The sequence below is a fragment of the Conger conger genome, chromosome 9, assembly GCF_963514075.1.
Source record: "Conger conger chromosome 9, fConCon1.1, whole genome shotgun sequence".
NCBI lineage: Eukaryota > Metazoa > Chordata > Actinopteri > Anguilliformes > Congridae > Conger > Conger conger.
Genome location: NC_083768.1, coordinates 57,688,819 through 57,711,223, shown reverse-complemented (window position 1 = coordinate 57,711,223; position 22,405 = coordinate 57,688,819). Strand labels below are relative to the sequence as shown.

The 22,405-nt window shown below is 45.6% G+C and overlaps 1 protein-coding gene across 5 annotated transcripts in view; it reads left to right on the top strand.

Moving 5' to 3' along the window:
- Positions 1-7,396: 7,396 nt before the first annotated feature.
- brd2a (bromodomain containing 2a) overlaps positions 7,397-22,405 on the top strand; it is a 19,017-nt gene continuing 4,008 nt past the window's right edge. For 4 of the 5 annotated variants that reach the window (XM_061253389.1, XM_061253387.1, XM_061253386.1 and 1 more), the window contains exons 1-7: positions 7,397-10,069; positions 17,619-17,934; positions 18,671-18,808; positions 19,499-19,655; positions 20,367-20,551; positions 21,090-21,539; positions 21,961-22,089. In XM_061253389.1, the coding sequence (XP_061109373.1) occupies positions 10,038-10,069; positions 17,619-17,934; positions 18,671-18,808; positions 19,499-19,655; positions 20,367-20,551; positions 21,090-21,539; positions 21,961-22,089 (1,407 nt within the window). In that variant the 5' untranslated portion in view covers positions 7,397-10,037. Of the gene's footprint in view, positions 10,070-17,618; positions 17,935-18,670; positions 18,809-18,895; positions 18,925-19,498; positions 19,656-20,366; positions 20,552-21,089; positions 21,540-21,960; positions 22,090-22,405 lie in introns of those variants that run through there. The other variant, XM_061253388.1, reaches the window with a different exon arrangement.

Below are 22,405 nucleotides of genomic sequence, written 5' to 3'. Positions count from 1 at the left end.
AATAAAGTGTATATTAAAACATGATAATTTGACAACTTCTTCCTGGGGGTCAGATTGTGTAATTGTGCAATAGGGGCCACATCCTATTTATAAAACAATGTACAAATGAGGTGTAGTAAAATGACCAGTGTTAATTAAACTCCTGTAGGGACCATATGTACTCATATGCAAGAGTTGATTTGACACTGACCATTTCACTGACCAATGTCGTAACTGTTTTAATGCATCTTTACAATGTATTATTTTGTCACTAGAGTGGGAGGTATTCTGTTAATGTTTACAGTATAAGTAAATTGAAAATTGATGAAAGGGCCAAGCATCCATTTAGACTGGGGCGACCAGTTGAACAGCACTTTCCTTTAAGCCACTGAGTGGCACTACTACCCCCCACCCCAAACAATTTATCTCTCTCTCCCTCCCTCTCTCTCTCTGCAATCAAAGAGCAAAGAAATACAATGCAAAAAAAAAAAAACAAAGAAAGAACACACATTCACACATGCATGTTTGTTCACTTTTTTAGGTACAGTGCAGTCCATAATATTTGGACAGTGACATCTTTTTTGTTGTTTTTGCTCTGTATTCCAGTGAGAAATTTGAAATCAAATCACTATGCTGTTAACGTGCTTTCATTTAAGAGTTTTACATCTATATTGGGTGAGCTGTGTATGGACCAAAAGTAATTGGACAATTTGGTGCTCAAATGTTTCTTTGTTAGTTCATGCATAAAACAGCTAGCAAAAGGTCTAGAGTTGATTCTAGAAGTGTCTGGATGTGGAGTCTGTTGCTGTTGTCTCTCAAAATAACATAACGAAGAAGGTTCAAGTCCACTAAAGTAGTCCATCGAAAATAGAATGGCCAGGTTAAAACCTACATTATAAACCTGTAGCGTTCTGAAACAGAATGTTATGTACAGATGAGACGGAGATCAACCTGTACCAGAGTGATGGATAGAGAAAAGTGTGGAGAAAAAAAGGAACAGCTCATGAACCAAACCATACCACCTCATCTGTCAAACATTCATTCATTCATTCATTCATTATCCTAACCCGCTTATCCTGAACTGGGTCGCAGGGGAGCTGGAGCCTATCCCAGCATACATTGGGCGAAAGGCAGGAATACACCCTGGACAGGTCACCAGTCCATCGCAGGGCACACACACCATTCACTCACACACTCATACCTATGGGCAATTTAGACTCATTACATTACATTACATTACATTATGTGGCATTTAGCAGACGCTCTTATCCAGAGCGACGTACAACAAAGTGTAAATCAATCACAAGAACAAGTGCAAAAGTAGACCTGAGGGGACAGTACAGTTCCGAGTCCTAGTGTAAACATACAGAAATTCAGAACCCTTGAAGAGTACAATCAGCTTTCAAACTAGCATACCACTGTTGGCAGCTAGAATACAACAACAGCCAATAAAAACAACAATACCTATACAAGTAACGATATCTATACATAAGTGCCATTACGGTCTGACATTACAGACTCTCCAATCAGTGTAACCTGCATGTCTTTGGACTGTGGGAGGAAACCGGAGTACCCGGAGGAAACCCACCCAAACACAGGGAGAACATGCAAACTTCACACAGAGAGGCCCCGGCCGACGGGGATTCGAACACAGGACCTCCTTGCTGTGAGGCGATCTGTCAAACATGTGGAGGTAATTCTTGGGCAAGTATGGCTGCCACTGGAACTGGCTCACTTGTGTTCTATTGATGATGATGGCAGCAGCAGGATGAATGCCAAAGGATACAGAAACCTCTCGTCTGCTCAGATCCAAGCAAACGCATCAAAACTGACTGGACAATGCTTCATCATGCAGTGGGAGAATCATCCATATCATACAGCCAAAGCAACGAACATGTTCCTGACTAGCCAAGTCAATGAGCTGACCGCAATCCAATTGAGCACGCATTTCACTGGCTGGCAAATAGCCCCCAAAACAAAGAGCTTTAGAGAGTTATTTAGCTGAAGCCTTTATCGAAAGAAACAGTTGATTAGACTAGATGGCGACAATCCCCCCTAGAGCAATGTGGGTAAATATAATAAGTAAAAAATAAGTAAAAATCTAATAAATACCTAACAACAAATACACAAAGGCACATATACAAATAATATAACGAACATGTGTGCCCACTCATGCATCAACAAAAGCAAACATACAAATACAGACACATAACACACATACCCAAAGTGATTATTGGTTTCATCAAATTGTTGTACTAGCATTACAGGAAATGAGGAAAGAACGTGTCATATGTCTTTACCTTACATTATAGGCATTTAGCAGAGGCTCTTAGAGCGATGTCCAATAAAGTGCAAATCAGTGATCGCGCAGATAAAAACTTGAACTTGAATTGAATAATCAGATAATTATCCAAATAGCAATACCACATTTGGCTGCTAGAACACCCCGAATACTCAAAAAGTGCAATTATTACATATAGCATACACATAGCATACATGCTTAACCTTGCCAAAACTGAGCTTCTCTACATCCCTGCTAAGTCCTCTCCGACAATCGACCTCTCACTGACTGTTGAGGACTTTGTAGTTTCCTCCTCCCATATGGCAAAGAATCTTGGGGTGACTCTTGATAACTGCCTCACCCTGGCTCCACAAGTATCCTCCACTGCCAGAACCTGCAGGTTCTTCCTCTACAATATACGCCATATCTGTCATCTCCTAAAGGAGAAAGCCACCCAGCTCCTAGTCCAGGCGCTCGTCATTTCCCGCCTGGATTACTGCAACTCCCTCCTAGCCGGTCTCCCAGCTTGTGCCATCAAGCCCCTCCAGCTGGTCCAGAATGCTGTAGCCCGCCTGATCACTAGTCAGCCCAGGTCGGCTCATGTCACCCCACTCCTCATTGGCCTCCACTGGCTTCCTATTGCCGCATGCATCTGATTCAAGGCCCTAGTGTCGGCATTTCAGACTGCTAAGGGGACTACCCCACCTTACATACAATCCTGAATCACTCCCTACTCCCCAGCTAGACCACTCCGGTCTGCCAGCTCTGGTTGCCTTATGGTTCCCTCACTACGAGCACCTGGCGGTCGAGCTGCACGTTCATGCCTGTTTTCCGTTCTGGTTCCTCAGTGGTGGAATGACTTGCCTACCACTGTCAGGACAGCCGAATCCCTCCCCCTATTTCGATGCAGACTAAAAACACACCTTTTCAAACTGTACCTTAGTCCTACCTCCTGATTTCCCCCGCCCCCCTTTCTGATATCCCTATCCCTCATCTAACCCCCCCCCCCCCAAAAAAAAATTGCACTTATGATGACTGTATGTTTAGAACAACACTTCATGTGTATTTTACTAGTTATGGATGTAATGCTCTAACTTGTGAAAGAAACTATGCACTTGTAAATCGCTTTGGATTAAAAGCGTCTACCAAATGACAAAAAGGTAAATGTAATGTAATACAGTGAGGTAGGGAGGGAAAGATACAGTCTGAAAAGGTGAGTTTTCAGCCTGCGCTTGAAAGTGGTCAAAGACTCTGCTATTCTGACATCCACAGGAAGGTCATTCCACCACCGTGGGGCCAGAACAGACAGCAGTCGTGACCGGGAAGTGCAGGTCAGACAAGGGGGAGGTGCCAGGCGTCCAGAAATAGTGGAACGGAGAAGTCTGGCAGTTCTGTAGGGTCTGATGAGCATTTAGACATAGGCTGTTTGATGCTGTGTGTAAATGCGTATGTGCCTGTACATATTGCAGCCTGTTTATCCTTCACAGAGCTCTGTTGAAACTCTGGGAAAGATGTGATTTCATCACCCTTTAAGCATCACCCTCAGGAGGTAAGGCACGAGCAGTCGCCTGGCAGTCGGAGGGTTGCCGGTTCGATCCCGCCCGGGCTGTGTCGAGGTGTCGCTGAGCAAGATGTCTAACCCCCAAATGATCCTGATGAGCTGGTTGGTGCCTTGCATGGCAGCCAATCGCCGTTGGTGTGTGAGTGTGTGTATGAATGGGTGAATGAGAAGCATCAAATGCTTATCAAGTGCTTTGGATATAAGCGCTATATAAATTCCCACCATTTACCATTTATCAACCATTTACCTCTGCTGATAATGAGACACTTGATCAAAGCCAGCTATAAAACAATTTTCTTTATGTGAAATTGTTTATTACAAGAAACCATTCAAACAACATGTGCATATACAGTACTGTGCAAATGGCACCTGTAGAACATGCTGTACAGATAAGATTCTTTCAAAAATAATTCAATGAAAGGTCTTAAATAAACGTACTATACATTTTACATTACATTTTAGTAATTCGGCAGAATAGCTAAAAACTGAATCAAATCAATGTTTTGTGACCACCCTTCGGCATTAAAACTGCATCACTTCTCTGAGATAGCCAACGCTGTCCTGCAGTTCTGTAAGACAATCAGCAGAGAGGTTGTTCCAAGCATGTTGGATGACTTGTCACAGTTATACATACATATATACATATATACATATTCATTCATTCATTCATTCATTATCCTAACCCGCTTATCCTTCGCAGGGGGGCTGGAGCCTATCCCAGCATACACTGAGCAAAAGGCAGGAATACACCCTGGACAGGTCGCCAGTCCATCGCAGGGCACACACACCATTCACTCACACACTCATACCTATGGACAATTTAGACTCTCCAATCAGCCCAACCTGCATGTCTTTGGACTGTGGGAGGAAACTGGAGTACCCGGAGGAAACCCACGCAAACACGGGGAGAACATGCAAAGTCTAGAGTGCCTCAGACTTCTGCACAGTACAGTATGTAACACATACACATATTAAAAAATATGTGCAACGCAGAGTACATGGATCAAACCATTTGGCCTGCGACTCTGACCAAACAGTTAGGACCAACAGGTTTGATCCATTCTTCTGCAGTGGTGGCGTGTTCTCCTTACTAACTTTCTCATGCATCATATTTAATACAGAAGCAATCAATTATCAATCGATTACTATTAGCCTCTAATGGGCAGTCCAAGTTAAATATCACAGTGTAAAACAATAACAATAACCAACATTGATAAAAAAATAAGAAAATACAACACAAACTGAGGGCCAGCCACTGAGACACTTTTTACAATTTTAGGAGTGTATTTATTTATTGTCATATTTTTAAGTATTTCACAATGTTACCCCTTTTTAAAATACCTATGAAAATGAAAACATAACGCACTCTGGCCGTGGAACACGCTGCAGTTAAAAGGAGGTCCCCCTGTGACCCTGGCCGAATGGTCTGTTCCATTCTTCCGTAGCAAGGGAGTGCTCTTGTTACTTTCTTCAATCATGAATGACATTCAAGCAAGCCCTTTTATGTATTTCAGTGCATTGCAGAAACCTTTATGCATTGCAGTATTTTTGATAATTTATTTAAGACACAGGTTCCCACCCCCTCAATGGAACTTCCCAAATAGGTAAATAAATAATGTATTATTTTTATTTGAATGTTGTACTCTCTTGAATGCATTCAAAATAGAGTTGATTAAAAAGGAATACCAAAACAACAGTGGGATCCATCAGTGTCTCTTCAAATATTAATCGGATCTGTTTGGAAGCACAACTTCCTTGAAAAACAATAGATTCTACTAACTCGGCACAATAAGGAGGGCATACCACAAAGCAGGATTAGCAAGTTAGCTTTACTGACTGGCAAACTTACCCAGCTAACTCGGTAAGTCAGAAATCTTGCTTCGCAATGTACTGCAGTCTCTATAGATACACTGTGTCTGTTGAGCGGCAAGTATAGAACATCTAAAACCAAAGCTTGAAAAGGTACTCTCCCTCAAGACTAAATATTGTTAAAATATATTTTAGAACGTGTTCATATGATAAATAAATAGCTAAATATAATTCATGCAAGCCAAGATATGAGTAGGCTAATATATGACCACCATGTTAATTATTCTTGCATTCATGTGGTTTTCAGCTTGTATGGCAGAACATACATATGCAATATTTCCCTCTGTATACTGTATATTAAATTCAGTAATCATTTTTGAACACATACACATATCAGTGTGTAACAATTCAGTGCCCAAAATGGATTTACTACAACCACAGCAGTACACGAGAATATTTCCCTTGCTAGTTTCAGTTGTCAAGGAGCTGTTACCAAGGATGCGTGGATTCTGTGCAAACAGGCTTCCCTGGCAACGCACTACCGCTGTCCAAGGCATTGTGACACGTGCAGGACCCGGTGTGATTCATTAAGGACGGTGAGACTTTGGAAAAGGACAAAACAGGATCTGTCCGAGCCAGTCCGATCAGCCCCGCCTAAGTGCATTTTCAACACTCAATAATAACTCCAGTAAGACAATCCTGACTATAACAAATTAAGAATACAGAAAGCATGTATTGCAGTGTACACTCGCTGAGCACTTTATTAGGTATACCTGTACACCAGCTTAACGCAAATATTTAATCAGCCAATCATGTGGCAGCCACTGAATGTATAAAAGCATGCAGACGTGGTCAAGAGGTACAGCTGTTTTTCAGACCAAATATCAGAATGGGGAAGGAATGTGATCTAAGTGACTTTGACCGTGGAATGACTGTCGGTGCCAGACAAGGTGGTTTAAGTATCTCAGAAACTGCTGATCTCCTGGGATTTTCATGCACAACAGTTTGCAGAGTGTGAAAAACTAAAAACATCCAGAGAGCAGCAGTTCTGAATGGGTGAATGAGAGGCATTAATTGTACCGCACTTTGGATAAAGGCGCTACATAAATTCCAACCATTTACCATTTCTAATATGTGGAGTATATTTTGATTTTACAATAGGCCATATATTGGATGCAATCCTGATTCAATTGTATTTGGGAGAACTACAGTAAATAGTTAAGATAAATCAAGATAATCAGTACAGTTAATCAAGATAAATAAAATAACACAAAATATTATTACACACATCAACAGAAAAAAATCGGTGGTTCACACGTCAGAACTGTTTCGCACGATAGCCTGCATACTACCCGATACGAAACGCCTTTGTTTTGTATGCACGACAGTAACTGCTCAACTTCTGTAAAGATCGCTCAATTTAAACATTAAGATTGGGCTACATATTACGGTTACTTTTAAGGTTACACAAAAGACAGTCCAATCAAGTCAAACCCGTATTGCGAGTTTTTTTTTCCACTTAACTATTATTTAAACAATACAATACACACAAAGTAAACTAAAGTTATTATACCTACTTTTGTTTTAATAAAGAAATTAGCCGGCGAGCTACATTTCTAATCTACAAATTTGTCAGACGCATGAAAAGTAAAATAAAAAAAAGTACACGTGCACGGATACCCTACTTGTACCTGACTAGTACCTATCCCTGAATCGGGATGGGTAGCATGTTTTCCAGTTTATTAATTACCGCGCCTGCGCATAGCGCTTCTCCGCCGTGATAGAAGCCATGCTGGCAGAAAGACTCGTTGCCCGAGGAGAAGATTCCACAAGTACTAGATTGTATTGCTCACATTTCTGGGAAGACGCTGACCCTTGGAAAAATACAAGAGAAGGCTATTTCTGTAAGAGAAACGTCGAAGAATTGCTACATTTTGACGTCGGAAATGCCACAAATCGATTTTTTTAACCCCAGCATAAAAAAAAGAAAGAAATCCGTCGCGTCACGTGGCGATATAGCACCCAATCGGTGCCCTGCTGACGTTTCGGGAAAAAATGTCCTTTGTTCTGCGTCCGCCCAGGTTATCGATAAAAACACAGCTCGACGCTTACAATAGTAATACGTGGATATAAGAAAGCGATTTTGTAATTTATATTCTACGGTCGTTCTGGATTTGACAAAGATTAGCAACTTTTTGAGAGGACGTTTGGAATTTTGGCGCCGGGTTTCTGTGCGGTGGCACCGAACTAAAACCGGTCATGTGACTTCACCCCCTCCCCCACTCCGTCCCATGAATGGAGGAAGAAAGAAGACGGACATGTTTGAGGGAAATGAGTTGTTTGGGGGGGAAAAAAAGAAACGTGGCTTGTGTAGAAAAGAAGAAGGAAGAAAAAACCTGAGCTATTATTGGATTTCGTTAAGGACATTTTAAATCAACTGGAATTAATCTTGCTGCCACGCGTAGTTTTTCCATTTTTAATCTAGGGGCATAAATGGCTAGTTTAAATGTTTTAATTCAAGTTTATATCGAAAAACTATTTGATTCATGATGTATTTCTATTTGGCTTTTGTTGTTAATTGCTAAATTGAGCGCAGAATTGGATGACATTGCTATCACTGTTGTAACCTTGTCGGTGGGGGGATGGGTGATGTAACGTGGGTTACTGTAGCCAGTGATTCCTTTACTGAGTGGTTAGTCAAAATGGCCTTTTAAAGAAAGTATTTCATTTTGCGTTGCTACTTGGCTAGTTTTGCGTTTTAAGGCAGTGTTTTAATATGTTAAATTCAGATTAAGTTACTTTGTAGCATACTGTATATTTGTCAGTGTAGTTTAATTTAATTTTGTGTTGGGTTTAAAAACGTCTTCACTCAGTTAGTTTCCTAGGTTATGTAAAATCCGTAATGTTTGGTTTCTTTGTGCAGTATACTGGTGGTTGCTATAGTCTCCGCGTAATGCGGCCTGTTTGGGTGGTACACGCACTTTAAATTCTGTAATGTCGATATGCAAGTTAATTGTATCAAGCTCTATAGAAAATCGGTACTTCGTCGGGAATAGTGTATTTAAACTTGACTTGATTCGTGTAGCGGACTACTCTATTGAGAGAAATCTGAAAAGTGCTGTGTCATTCTAATGGTGGTCAGGCTTTTGTTAGGCGGTGGTGTTCCGGGCCTTGGTTGGAAAATTGTCTATGCTTGGGTTGTTCGGTATTTATTATTTTTTGGGTGGGGGTAACACCTTAAATTTAAGTTAAATTTAAATTATATCCAAAGCCTAATCCTAATACGTTGGTTAACTTGGATGGCCAGTTTGCTAACCAGTCTCAATGCAGCTGCGGCCTTGCGCCAAATAAGCTGTGGAGGGCGTTCGTGGAGGGCCTGTTTGCTTCAGATGTTTAATCACAGCGCTGCGATCCCCGATTGGTGTGCAGAGTGAAATGCGTTTGTATATTCGTGGCGTATATTTGCCAGTAATTTATATTTTATATTAGAATGTAATTCCAGCCATATAGCAAACTGAACAGTTGACTAGTTTTAAATTCTTAAAAATGTTATGGCCGATTTTGCAAGCTAGTTCGTTGTACTTGTCTCGACAGTGCAGACTCCAGAATTCTCATTTTTAAGTCTGATATGGCTAACTATTTGGCAAAATGCTCTCGGCTGGCGGGCGCTTGTGAAGTTGGACGTTATCGAACGTTTGGGCATTTTGCGTTTGCAATTTGCTCCTGAAGCTAGTGGCGTTGTGGCGTATGACAAAATACGACTCCATTTCCTGATGCGTCCCTTCTCTAAAATGGCGAGACGAGAGAAATTGCAGATCCACAGCGAAACTATCGGAACCCTGGCATGCAGAAGACTGCCGTCTAAGCGCGCGTGAGGTATTCGACCAGCCAATGACAGTCCTCCAACCCACACTCGCTGCCCGCGCCTGAGAGCTACTGGCCAATCGGAGTAGTCGCTCTCACCACATTGACGTAATGCAGTTGGGGAAGAGAGTGGGCGGGCGTACACGTAGCTTTTTTAGACTGGCTTGTTGGAAGGCCAATCGCGGCCTTGCAAAGTTGGGTTTATGTTTCTTAAGCCAATAAAAACGTGAATTTTACTTGATAGACAATGGCGGTATGCCAATTGGTTGGAAAGAAAGGTTTGTGGGGTGGGCTTTAGTAAAGTGTCGAGAAACTTTTTTGATGGATGATATGGGTGGCCTATTGAAAGTCCGGGGGCGTGGAAATTTAGATGGCATTCTGTCCAATGACTGTAATGGTAGGTTTATAAAATGTCGGGCGGAGGCAGTGCGTCGCCATTTCGCTGAAGCGGTGAAGTAGAGGAAGAGGGCGGAATTGGAGGAAAGGGAAGCAGAGACAGAAACCGGAGAGATCGCTCTTTAAAGATAATCCGGATCCATCCTGATGGAAATGGCCCTAAACCCGCCCATTGACAGGTACCAATCGGAACCATTGGTATTTTTCTAACTATCAAAACCGATATTGTTGACAGCAGAATCAAATTTCCCATGGAATTTATTACTAGTTTCCGACGCGTTCTAATCAGTTTTCTAAACCGGTGGAATGAGCACATCTCAACGATGCGAATTTTATTTTGGATATTTCAAGGATAACCGTCTCCGGGGGTTATTAACTATTATGTCAAGGAGTTGTTTTTCGCTATGGACGAGTTTCGCTTGCAAACTCGCCGGATAACAGTGGGAATGTTTTGAATCACCTGCATACTCGCTTGCCAGTAGCTTACTGCGCTGACGCCATTTTCCAGCAGACGGTTCAAATTCACAAGATCTCGGTTAGGCTCCTAGTGCAAGTTGGCATATTTGGGGCCGTTTTCTGGTGTATTATCCGTGTCTTTCGTTACACGTTAACACCATAATACCTCGCTAGCGGTTCCCTATCGCAGCTTTTGCTAGCTTGTTGTAAAGGCCGGCTGACAAACATTAGCTAGACTAGCTAACACTATCTATTTGTGTACGAATGTAATTTCAGTCTTGTTGAATGGATGCTTTATTTTTGTAGCCCAGATAAGATTTTTAGCTAGCTAAAATTACTGCAATTCATTTGACCTGGTGTCGGCTGTAAATGCGCCGGCTTCTGTGTTCCGATCGATAATGCTTATATTTTGTGGCTGTAGTCAACTTACGTTAGCTAGCGACGTGTGGTTCCTCGCTAGGACGCTTATGTGAATGGAAGCGCGTCTGTGAAACGTCTTCGATGTGTAACGTTAGCCAACTTGGCTACGAATAATACGGTGATGCTCGTGTCTCCGGAATGAGTTTGTCGATGATATTTTAAACTGTTCGCTAGCCAGCAAGCTAACTTACCGTTGGCCACCCGCAGCTTCTCACGGCTGTGGTGTCCTGTGACAACGTTTTGGAATTGCTTTTGGTTTGGCGCTCTGCGTGGGATTGGGGTGGGGTGTTAAGGCAATGGGGGTGGGGGCGGTGGTACTCTAGCGGAGATGGGAAGTGCAGTCTTTAAAATCTGGAATGGTCAGGCTTGACTGAGTTACTATTTCAAAAGGCGTTTGGGCTGTAACGTTAACTGAGTTATTGTGACCATGGTGTCGTCCTTGCTCTGTACGGCTGCTGCACGTGGGTTGGGCTCGGCGCCCATTCTCGGTTTTGTCCCGGTCTCATGTTTACAAACACGACCCAGCCTTGTGGTTCTGCTAAAGATTGCTAATGCCGTGTGGCAATAACTTCACTATTGTGAACATCCCACTTTTACAGCGTGATAATGTTGAATGCATTTGCTGTATCATGCATTCGTTTTAATTTGCTTTCAGGCGTAAAAAGTGGCCTAAAAATGCTGATCCGCGTAAAATATTGGCGACCACGTTCGTTTGCTCAGCTCCGAATCGGATCCATCGCCAATGATAAACGTTCCTGTGAATTTTTATTTATTTTGTTTTTAATGGTGTAGTCCTAGTGTTTAAATATTACGAGTATATTTGATCTTGTAGGGCTGTAGTGATCCCAATTTAGCAGTTCTTGCTCCCGAAAATTGATGTGCGAAAATGACTAGATTTGGGAGCACATCAACTAATTGGGATGCATTGGTGTGCTCCTGTATGCGTTGTGGTGTTCCATTTAAGTTTCAGCATTATCGCAGTTTACTTCATTTTGACTGCTCCCGTACAAGTTCTCATCAGTCTTTCTGTTAAGTTTCTCGTTTAAGTATTGCTCCCCTTGATGTGTGCGGATATTATTTGATTGACAGGGCTACCAAAATAAGCCAGACGAAATGCACTGATCTCTTCAAGCTTATAGGCGTCGGTGTACTTTACGTTAAGACGTTTGTATTTGTTTTTGGTCGAGCTCACTGTTCACGTTGGTTAAGTAGAGACCATTTTGGCTTTATTTTTAAAAAATTTTTAAATAAACAACCTTTATTTAAGCCCTCTATTTTAGAGGCTTTACTTGACCTCATAGCCGGTTACTGTATTTCCACAAATAATTGTTCAGTATCGTTTATTTTAAATTGCTTGACCACCTGAATAGTCATTTTTTTTTAATATTCTTGGTTTCAGCTGGGATCAAGCCTTTGCTATCCTCCAATATCATTTTGATTTAATGTTCATCTCTTCTGTAGGATTCAACTTAGGCTTATGTTTAAGCTTACCATTGTATATTGTGTAAAGTTTGGAATTTTGATGTTACCTGTGTTTTCCTTGTCCATATTAATTGTACATTGTATATATTCTCTGCCCCAGTAAAGAACCCTGCTTTGAATTAATGTAAATGCATTTCTCCACACACGTTTTGACTAGGCTCTTTTGGAGCTGATGTTTTCCTCATCCTGTGGCTGTGATCTGGTAAATTGAGGTCCGTGATGAGATGCACACATTGTAGTTTAAGTTTTAAGTGACCCCCCCCCTTTTTTTTTTTTTTTTTTCTCTCCATCAAAATAAAGGCTTTTATTAACCTGATACTGTTGTGTGTTTGTCAACTGACCTGATGGGCAACATTGATGCTTCAAACCTAATTTGGTAAGTTGCTCAGTAGTTCCCAGCGGCTTTTATTCATAAGGCAACGGTTGCGACCGATGTCTTGCGTGTCCCAAAATTCCAGTGTAATCTCAACAGTTTCAATCCGAGGTCTTTGGTACGATTTTAAATTGGCTTGTTGGGGAGGGCCGTTTCCTTGGTTACCAGGAGCAGCGGACCTAATTTGGCCTATTTGGGGTTTCGGGGAGATTCCGCATACGAGTTGGTCTGGAGCCGTGGATTTCTGCAGGAATTGGGTTTGTGTGCGATGCCTGCATGCCTTAACACCGAGGCTTGCATCAGAAATGAGAAATGGTGATTCACTGCGGCCCGTCTGAAGTGAATCATTGTGGAAAGCTTTGAAACGAAAGGCTGAAGATCCATTCTCCAGTAGCACTCAAGTCACATGGGGAAGTTTGGGAGCTAAGGGGCTGGGACCTGTGGTGCCTAAAACCCACTGCTAACGGTTACTTGTCACAGGACTTTGAAAGATGTTTTATATAAAATATTTCCTGGTTTATGTACTGCCTCCTTGCACATACGTTTGCTTAAATGTATTTGGTTCGATCTTCTGAAACCCCAACAGGTAAGAGGTTACTGAGTTTACTGGGTTCCCCAGGCCTGTTGAAGTCCTTTTAATGTTCATGTTAGTGTTACTTGTAAGGTTTAAATGTCCTGACTCGGGTTAATCTTTATTGTCACAAAATCGGGGTACTCCGAAGGGTGGGCAAGATGGGCCTGTCGGAGCTGTTCTGGGGTCGGGGGGGCAAAATTCAAGTAAATAAATGGTGAGGGGTGATTTGTACAAATGAGAATCTCAGATCAACAGTTGAAGAATTGGCCCCTCTAGTATTATTATTTTTCAAATGCCCTGCATGTGTGGAGAGGAGTGTCCTCCCTTTATGCTGCTAAAACCTGCCCTGGTTACTTATTTTTAAGTTGATGCGTGGTGCTTTGGGCCCCCCCACCCCGCCATCGCTGCTCCACGGCTGTGGTCTCGTGACGAGTCGGCACGGCTCATTTCCATTTCCTGTTCTGTCGCTGCCGGTAACCGCCGTCATCTCGCCAAATGGCTTTTCTCAACGCTCAGGCTTTGCCGAGGCTGGGTTACGGGCTTCATCGTGGCAAAATTAACCGTACTTGGTACCTGGGGGCGGCTGCGACCTGAATCGGTAGGTTTATAAAGGCGGTGAATTGACCCTTTAACAGGGCTGTTGGGTGCTGGAAGGGTAACTTCTCGGCGTAACGCCGTTTCCAATTTCTGGTGATTTGGCTTCCCTTCCTGTGCATGTTATTTCGCTGTATTGCCGTACGCGAACAGTTTCCGGTCCCGAAATATCAGTTGTCCAGAGTTGCCCCTCTTGTCACGCCACCTTGAAACGCATCATCCAGCTTCCTGTAAATGTGGTAACCCCCCTCCCCCAAGCTGCAGTTGGGCCTCCCCTCTTTCCTTCCCCCCCCCCCCCCTCTCTCTCTCGCTCTCTCTCCCTTGGTGTTCCTACCTTTCCTGTGATGTAAGGAGTGTAAGCCCTGGAAGCCTGTTGCATCATTGCGGTGGTTGACGGGGCATAATTGCTTCCTCCCTACGGGTGTCAACACCAGTGGTGCAGTGGTACCACTTAGTCTTGTCCTTTGCTTATTTTTAATTTTTTTTTAACTGGAATGAAACACAAACACACACACACACACCCCCCCCCCCCCCTTATGTTAGTTTTGTGTGGACAAATGTCTAAGGCCTCAGTATGCGCTGTACTAGATGTGCTCACAGTTAATTGTAAGGGTAATGTAGAAAGTCTTGGTGTGAGAACGACACAATACTGTGCCGTTCTGTATAGGTGTGTTTGGAGGGTAGCCTTCGAAGGTGCGCCGTTGCTTTGGCTCTTGGGCCTTGAATCCTGGGACTTCTCTTCCAGCCTTGGGCGCTTTCCAATCACTTATTTTTCACCGACCATCTCCTGCCCCTGCTCCTGGCTTGGCCCGTCGAGAGAGACCAGTGCAGTGAAGGCGGGGAAATGGAGAACGCGAATTGGGCAAATGCAATGTCCGCGCTCCTTCAGATGTCATTTTCGAAGCCGCGTCTGTTACAGACGGGCCGTACGTGTTGTTGTTGGGGAGAGGTGCATCCCGTAGGCTGATCGTTTTATGTGTTGCGCATTTTGGGCAAATACCTTCTAGCTCTAGTTCCTAGAAGGGAACCATTACAATGTCCTGACGGGTGGAGGACCTCAGTCTGTTTCCGGGTCGGGCAGAGGAAGAAGGGGCGGGAGGTGACAAATACACCGTCGGGAAGAGCCCATGACCCGTGTCGCAGTTATCTGGGGATGCAAAAAAATGCATCCTTCTTTCCTCCTGTACCGCCATGTCTCCTCCATGCCCCTGGAACTTCACTCAATCCGTCCACGGTCCAAATATTGGAGGAGACGAGTGGGGCAAACTCAAACTCAAACTCCGCTTCTTGCCGCCTCTTCGGTGAAGGATACATCGACGTATTCCACCGCTGAACTCTTCTCACAGTTCTAGGGCATGTCATTCTGCTCGCAACCCGCAGCGATTGAATGCCCACACCACAGTATCTGGCAGTATCCGAAGTTTAGAAAGCGGAGATGGCATAGAACTTGGAATTTCCTCAATTGCGAGAGATGCTTCGCCAAATGTGTATGTGGTTCAGTAGGTTTCTACACATGGCGTCCTACCCAAAGGCTAGGTTGTTTACAATGGATGTCAAAATGGCAGTGGCTTGTATCCTGCAGACAAATTTGGCAATTTAAGATGGGGAGATGGGTTTGTTTGTACATTAAACCAGCATGACTAAACCTAAACAAGCACAGCAGCTGCCAGATTTGATTTCTGATGTTAGTGGGAAATCATTGTTTAATGTGAACACCGTCCATTGGGAATCAATAGCTCTGATATGAAGTGGCATGTGTTTCACTAATCTATGGAAATGTTTAAATCAGCTTGTCTGATGCAGTGCACTGGGAATAGACTTTATAGGCCGTCTCCATGTAGCCGCAGTATATGAAATGCTCTGTATGTTCAGACATTGTGTTCAGCGGGATTCTGGAATGACCGTAAATGGTTTCGTTTGTACTCTACGAGACGTCTCCTTTCGGTCTAGTGTTGCTGTTAACATATCGGCGTCTCTACTTGGACCGCAATGTTAGGTCTGCATTTGCACAGGCTACTACATGCAGTAACTTGAACTTATAGGATGTTTGGCTTACCGTGTGTAAGATCTGGCTGCTGCCCTTCTGTGGGCTTTTTCTGGGTTCTTGGTTTTTACTTTGTGCAGTGCAGTTATCCAGCTAGCTTTGGAAATTGGCGCAAATTTGTCAGAGCAGGTGGAGGGAGTGCTCCCGGTCGCGAAACCCTCCCGCACTTCATGCGCCCTGTAGTTCGCCCTTCCGACCGCTCGTGCTCCTGGTGGAGGGCTATGGCGCGGCAGCCGATGACCGAGGTGGCGTGTGCGTTTTGAATTCCGGTGTGTCCGGATAAGGTGCTGCGTTCTGAAGCCCTTGCAAGGTGTACGTATGAGCGCACACACACACACACACACACTTTGCCGACGGCCTTGAGCCACTGTCTCTATTGTCAATTGGGGGGGCGGGGGGGGGTTGCCATGGTTATGCCAATCTGACCGCCAATTGGGAGTGCTCGTTTGCTGGGTTGCTACGGGGATGGAGGGGAAGCGGGCAATAAAAAATCCCGAGTGCTGGTGCGTTCTGTCCGTCTTTCAGTGTCTCCCTCGCTGTGGGCCCTTGCGATTGGCTCGTTCCGGTGGCAGCCGGAGCCTCGAAGAAACACTCTCACCGCCACGGTCCACAGGGGCTGAGGCCTGTCCTCATATGGCGTGTGTTTTTTGTTTTTTTACCGTAGTGTTCCGTTATACTTGGGGGCGTTCGATAGCATCTGTAAGTGGGCCCGGTTTTTGTTTTAGCGCCTTGATTTGAATGAAGCCCTTGATTGGTGAATTGGTTGAGGCGGGTGTTGTAGTTCTGGGTTAAAGTGGAAAAACCTGCACCCACACTGGTTCTTGCTGAAGCCATTGGGCTCTCCGGAGTTGGATGGAGCATGATGCCCAGATCTGTTTTATTTTCGTACAGATTTACTGGTTGCTCTGTGTTCATCTGGTGTATGAAAATCACAGATTTTCTTTGACATAAACGGTCGTGAAGGCAGGAGGTGGCTGCCCCTCTCCTGGCGTGGTGGCTGTGATCACTCGACTCACCTGTGCGCCGTGAAAGTTTGATCTCGAAGTGGATCAATTGCAGCGGGTTTATTTTATTTTTTGTATTGCATTTTTTTTTTTGGGGGGTTGGTTCCCACGGCAACGGAAGACCTCTCCGCAGGCCCGAATTTCCTCTGCGCGCTTTGTCCACAGCACCGTTTATTGCGTTATAAGGATAAGTCATTGTTCTGCTGTCGCATTTGTCATTTAGAGTCAACATGTGCTGAGGTGATGGGTGACAACGACGCAAAATGGAGACGCTCAGAGCTGAAGCTGCTCTTAACGCTTTTTTAAATTTATTTCTTTATTAAGTCCTGCATCCACGGAAGCTGTATTGCAGTTTTATGGTTTGAGTCCTGTGGTGTTGACCCTGATGGAAAAAGCGCAGGCTTGTGTACGAAACGTGTAGCATAATCTTAAGGAGGCTACGGGAAGTGGAATGACGTGGCGCGAATGACGTGGCGCGAATGACGTGGCGTGAATGACGTGGCGTGAATGACGTTGCGTGAATGACGTGGCGTGAATGACGTTGCCCGGGCGCGACACTGCAGGTACCACTGCGTGTCCAATTTCCTAGTGCTGGGAAAAAAAACAAAAAAAACATGCCTATGTATTTAATAGTGCACCCTCTGTGACTACAATACCCATAATCCCCTACACATCAGAGCCTCAGTCTCCTGGGCAGGTGCCTGTTGTGTCTGTGCTGTGGTGTAGTTTTTGTCCTGTGCGGTGTGTAACGGGTGTGTTTGAACACCCCCCCTCCCTCCAGGCTGGTGTCGGGCGTCGGTACCTCCCTGGGCGGGGACGTTGGGGTGCAGACGGGGGCCAGCATGGAGCAGGTCGTCTCGGGTCCCGGCAAGAGGATCCGCAAGCCGTCGCTGCTGTACGAGGGGTTCGAGGGCCCCGCCCTGCCGCACGCCCCCCAGGCAGGGCCCCCGCAGCCGCCCGTGCGCGACCCCTCCCGCCAGGGCCGGGCGACCAATCAGCTGCAGTTCCTCCAGAAGGCCCTGATGAAGTCGCTATGGCGACACCACTTCGCCTGGCCCTTCCAGGAGCCGGTGGACTCCGTCAAACTCGGCTTGCCCGTGAGTGACCCCGGCAGCCCCCGCGCTTCCAGAAATGTCTCGTCATCGTTCTCATCATTCTGCTGCCAGACCTGAGGCCTTGGTGGAATAATAATAAATAAAAATAATAATTATAATTAAAAAAAAAACCGACCTGGGTTCAGAGTTTTTTTTGTTTTGGATTCAAATACTTTTCTGCATTTGACTGAGCCTGCCTGCTGTATTGGAACAAATGAAATGGTGCCTAAAGTATAAACCCCGCCCTTCCCACGGGCTCAAATGCACCAGATAAGATTAATAGAGCACAGAAATGTATTTGGAACCAAAACAAATACCGTTTCAACCCAGGTCTGCTGCGTGACCCTTTGAATTGTGAGTACAGAAACGGCGATGTCAAGGACGTGTACAAGATGGCCCTGAGTTGTTGTTGTCCATACAGCAATGATGAAGGTCCTCTGCCAGATGCACGCATTGCTAATTTGTTTTGTTACTATGGCTACGATATTGTGACATCACTGTCCTTCCTGGCTGAAAGCTGATGTCATTAACTGAAACATCGAGATGCCCTTGTGGCCTGATGTGTACTGGTCACAGACTGAAAGCAAGGCATATAGTGCATATCATTTACATTACCAGTTGGATAATATTACATGGTCAATATTTCAGTAAATGTATTATTATTATTTTAAATTGCATGTGTATATGTGTGAAATTAAAGTGTACATTTGTGTAACGGGAAATGTTCCCCCTCCCCCAGGACTATCACAAAATAATCAAACAGCCGATGGACATGGGCACCATCAAGAAAAGGCTGGAGAATAACTACTACCTCAGCGCTGGAGAGTGCATACAGGACTTCAACACCATGTTCACCAACTGCTACATCTACAACAAGGTACACACACACACACACACACACACCATGTTCACCAACTGCTACATCTACAACAAGGTACACGCACACACACACACACACACACCATGTTCACCAACTGCTACATCTACAACAAGGTACACACCACAAACACACACACACACACACTCACACACACACACACACACACACACACACACCATGTTCACTAACTGCTACATCTACAACAAGATATGAACAAATGCAACAAAAAGACAATCATGCGACTGACTAAGGAAAGCAGCCGAAAGAGATCTCTTAATTTAGCTAAATATGAAATATTATTTTTGATTTGGAACATTGAAAGAGGAAAAACATGCATCACTCGAGAGACCGACTCCGTTTATAATTCCAGCTTGGCCAGCACGTAAACTGCTGGCTTTTGCGAGCGGATGCGTTTGTGTGGATCTGTGTTGTTTTGCTGGCTCTTTGACCTCGTGGGATGAGTGGGATTAAATTTGCTGATGCTGTGGTGACCACCTGTCCCCGGATTGGGCGGGGGCGGGGGCGTTTGGGTGTCTCGTGTCTCTCTAAACTGCGGCTCTTGTTTACTAGACACCAGTGAGAAGTCCCTGCAGGGCTTTGAAAGGAACTCGACGATATTGCGCTTTGTATGGAGAACCTCTGCCAGGGCTCCATGGAGTAACGTGCGGTTGCCCTCTTTCCCTCCAGCCCACAGACGATATTGTGCTCATGGCCCAGTCTCTGGAGAAGGCTTTCCTGCAGAAAGTTGCCCAGATGCCCCAGGAGGAGATCGAGCTGCCCCCTCCGGCCCCGCGCGCCAAGCTGGGGAAAGCGGGCAAACTCGGCAAGGGCAGGAGGATGATGGGTAAGTTGTTGCGCGTGTGCGTGTGCGTGTGCGCGTGCGCGTTCACCTGTGATAGGATGTTGGTGTAGCTCTTCTGTAACAGGATGTTGCTGTAGCTTTTCTGTGACAGGACGTTGGTGTAGCTTTTCTGTGACAGGACGTTGGTGTAGCTCTTCTGTAACAGAATGTTGGTGTAGCTCTTCTGTAACAGGATGTTGGTGTAGCTCTTCTGTAACAGGATGTTGGTGTAGCTCTTCTGTAACAGGATGTTGGTGTAGCTCTTCTGTAACAGGATGTTGGTGTAGCTCTTCTGTAACAGAATGTTGGTGTAGCTCTTCTGTAACAGGATGTTGGTGTAGCTCTTCTGTAACATGATGTTGGTGTAGCTCTTCTGTAACAGGATGTTGGTGTAGCTCTTCTGTAACAGGATGTTGGTGTAGCTCTTCTGTAACGGGATGTTGGTGTAGCTCTTCTGTAACGGGATGTTGGTGTAGCTCTTCTGTAACGGGATGTTGGTGTAGCTCTTCTGTAACGGGATGTTGGTGTAGCTCTTCTGTAACAGGATGTTGGTGTAGCTCTTCTGTAACAGGATGCTGGTGTAGTTTTCCTGTGACAGGATGCTGGTATAGTTCTCCTGTGACAGGATGCTGGTGTAGTTCTCCTGTGACAGGATGCTCATGTTGTTTTTGTTTCTCAGGATGTGTAGTTAATTGCGCCCTCTCTTGGTTACAGGCGGTATTACCACAGTTCACCAGGTCCCGGCTGTCTCCCAGTCCATGTACACTCCCCTGACCCCCGACACCCCCAACTCGCAGTTCTCCGCCCCCCCACAGACCCTGCTGGCAAAAACGCTGCCCCCCACCTCCCACAGCACCCCCACTCTGCTGGGGCTTCCCCCCACACAGCCAACTGCCAAGGTGAGGTCCCAGGACACACCCTTTCCGCTATAAACATCTCTAACAGCCGCCTTAGTAATCGTACTAAAAACTAAATCAGTATCTTTCAAGATCTCACTGCAAACACTATCTAACAATCCTTCTGCAAACAAAATCTGTGTGTGTCCGTAACAGTGATGCCACAAACGCAACCTGAATATCTTGTCAGTATGACACCACAAACATTATCCGACAGTCGGACTACAAACACAATCTGGGTGTGACCAGCAGTCATGCTTACAGTCAGTCTGTTACATGTGCCCCAGTTTACTTTTGCCTATACTAATCATCTACTGGGTTAAATTTATTTTTAACTTCCATTTTAGCAGTAATTTTAATTTAGTACTATTCCGTCCACCCCCCCTTCCCTCCCTTTCTCCATCCCTGCCTTTCTCCATCCCTCTCTTTCTCTCCCTCTCTCTCTCCATCCCTGCCTTTCTTCATCCCTCTCTTTCTCCATCCCTCCCCTTCTCCATCCCTCCCCTTTCTCCGTCCCTCCCCTTCTCCGTCACCCGCGCAGAAAAAAGGCGTGAAGCGGAAAGCGGACACCACCACCCCCGGCACGGTGGGCCTGGTCGCCGGGGCGGGGGAGCTGGGCCTGGGCGGGGGCCGGTCCCCGCTGCCCTCCCTGGCCGTGGAGCTGAAGCCGGGCGGGCTGGCGCTGGGCTTCGGCGTGGGGCGGGGCGGGGGCGGCGGCGGGAAGGCCACGGCCACGGCCCGGCGGCGGGAGAGCGGCCGGCCCATAAAGCCGCCGCGCAAGGACCTGCCGGACTCCCTGCAGCACCAGCCCTCGCGCCGGGGCAAGCTGAGCGCCCAGCTGCGCTACTGCAGCGCCGTCCTCAAGGACCTGCTGTCCAAGAAGCACGCCGCCTACGCCTGGCCCTTCTACAAGCCCGTGGACGCCTCCTCCCTCGGCCTGCACGACTACCACGACATCATCAAGACTCCCATGGACCTCAGCACCGTCAAGGTCAGGCCCCGCCCCCCGCCGGCCCTGCCACTCAAACACAGCCCCACCCGTGAAATAGGCCCCGCCCACCCACAGTCCTGCCTCTCTGTTACGTCACTGGCGTTCTCTATCATAGCCCCCACATCTAATTAAAGTTTAAAAAAGCGTAATAAAAGATGATAATTCCGGGAAAAGAGGGACTTGAACTCAGCATCATCCTGACCTTACATTTATACAGATGCCCAATCCAAAAGCTGAAGCGCAGTCTTATGTTATCATCATCGCAATGTTTGCCCTGCCCCCCCCAGTCTGTAGGGAAGTGAATGACCACCTGATCTCCGCATCGTAAAGACCGGCTGATCTAAATCATCCGCAGAGCAAGCGCGTTTCACTTGTAGGCTGAATGTGATTGGCTGATTGTGGTTGTGACCCCTCCCCCCAGAGGAAGATGGACAGCCGGGAGTACAGCAACGCACAGCAGTTTGCAGCGGACATCAGGCTCATGTACTCCAACTGCTACAAGTACAACCCCCCCGACCACGACGTAGTGGGCATGGCGCGCAAACTGCAGGTACGGCGTCTCTGCTCGTGCGACCCCGTGTGTGTGTGTGTGTGTGTGTGTGTGTGTGTGTGAGAGACCCTGTGTGTGTGTGTGACCCCGTGTGTGTGACCCCATGATCTCCTGATTATGTGAACACATGGAGGTGTGTTTTTGGGTGTCAGTTCTGACCACGGTTTTGGTCATGAATGTAAACTGAAACTAAAATTCTTCTAAATTTTAGAAACTGAAATTAGAACTAAGACAAAAATAAACCAGGTTCAGGAACCAAAATTGAAACTTGTATCTTTGTATCTGAAGCTTGTTTTATTTATTAATTAATTTTTTC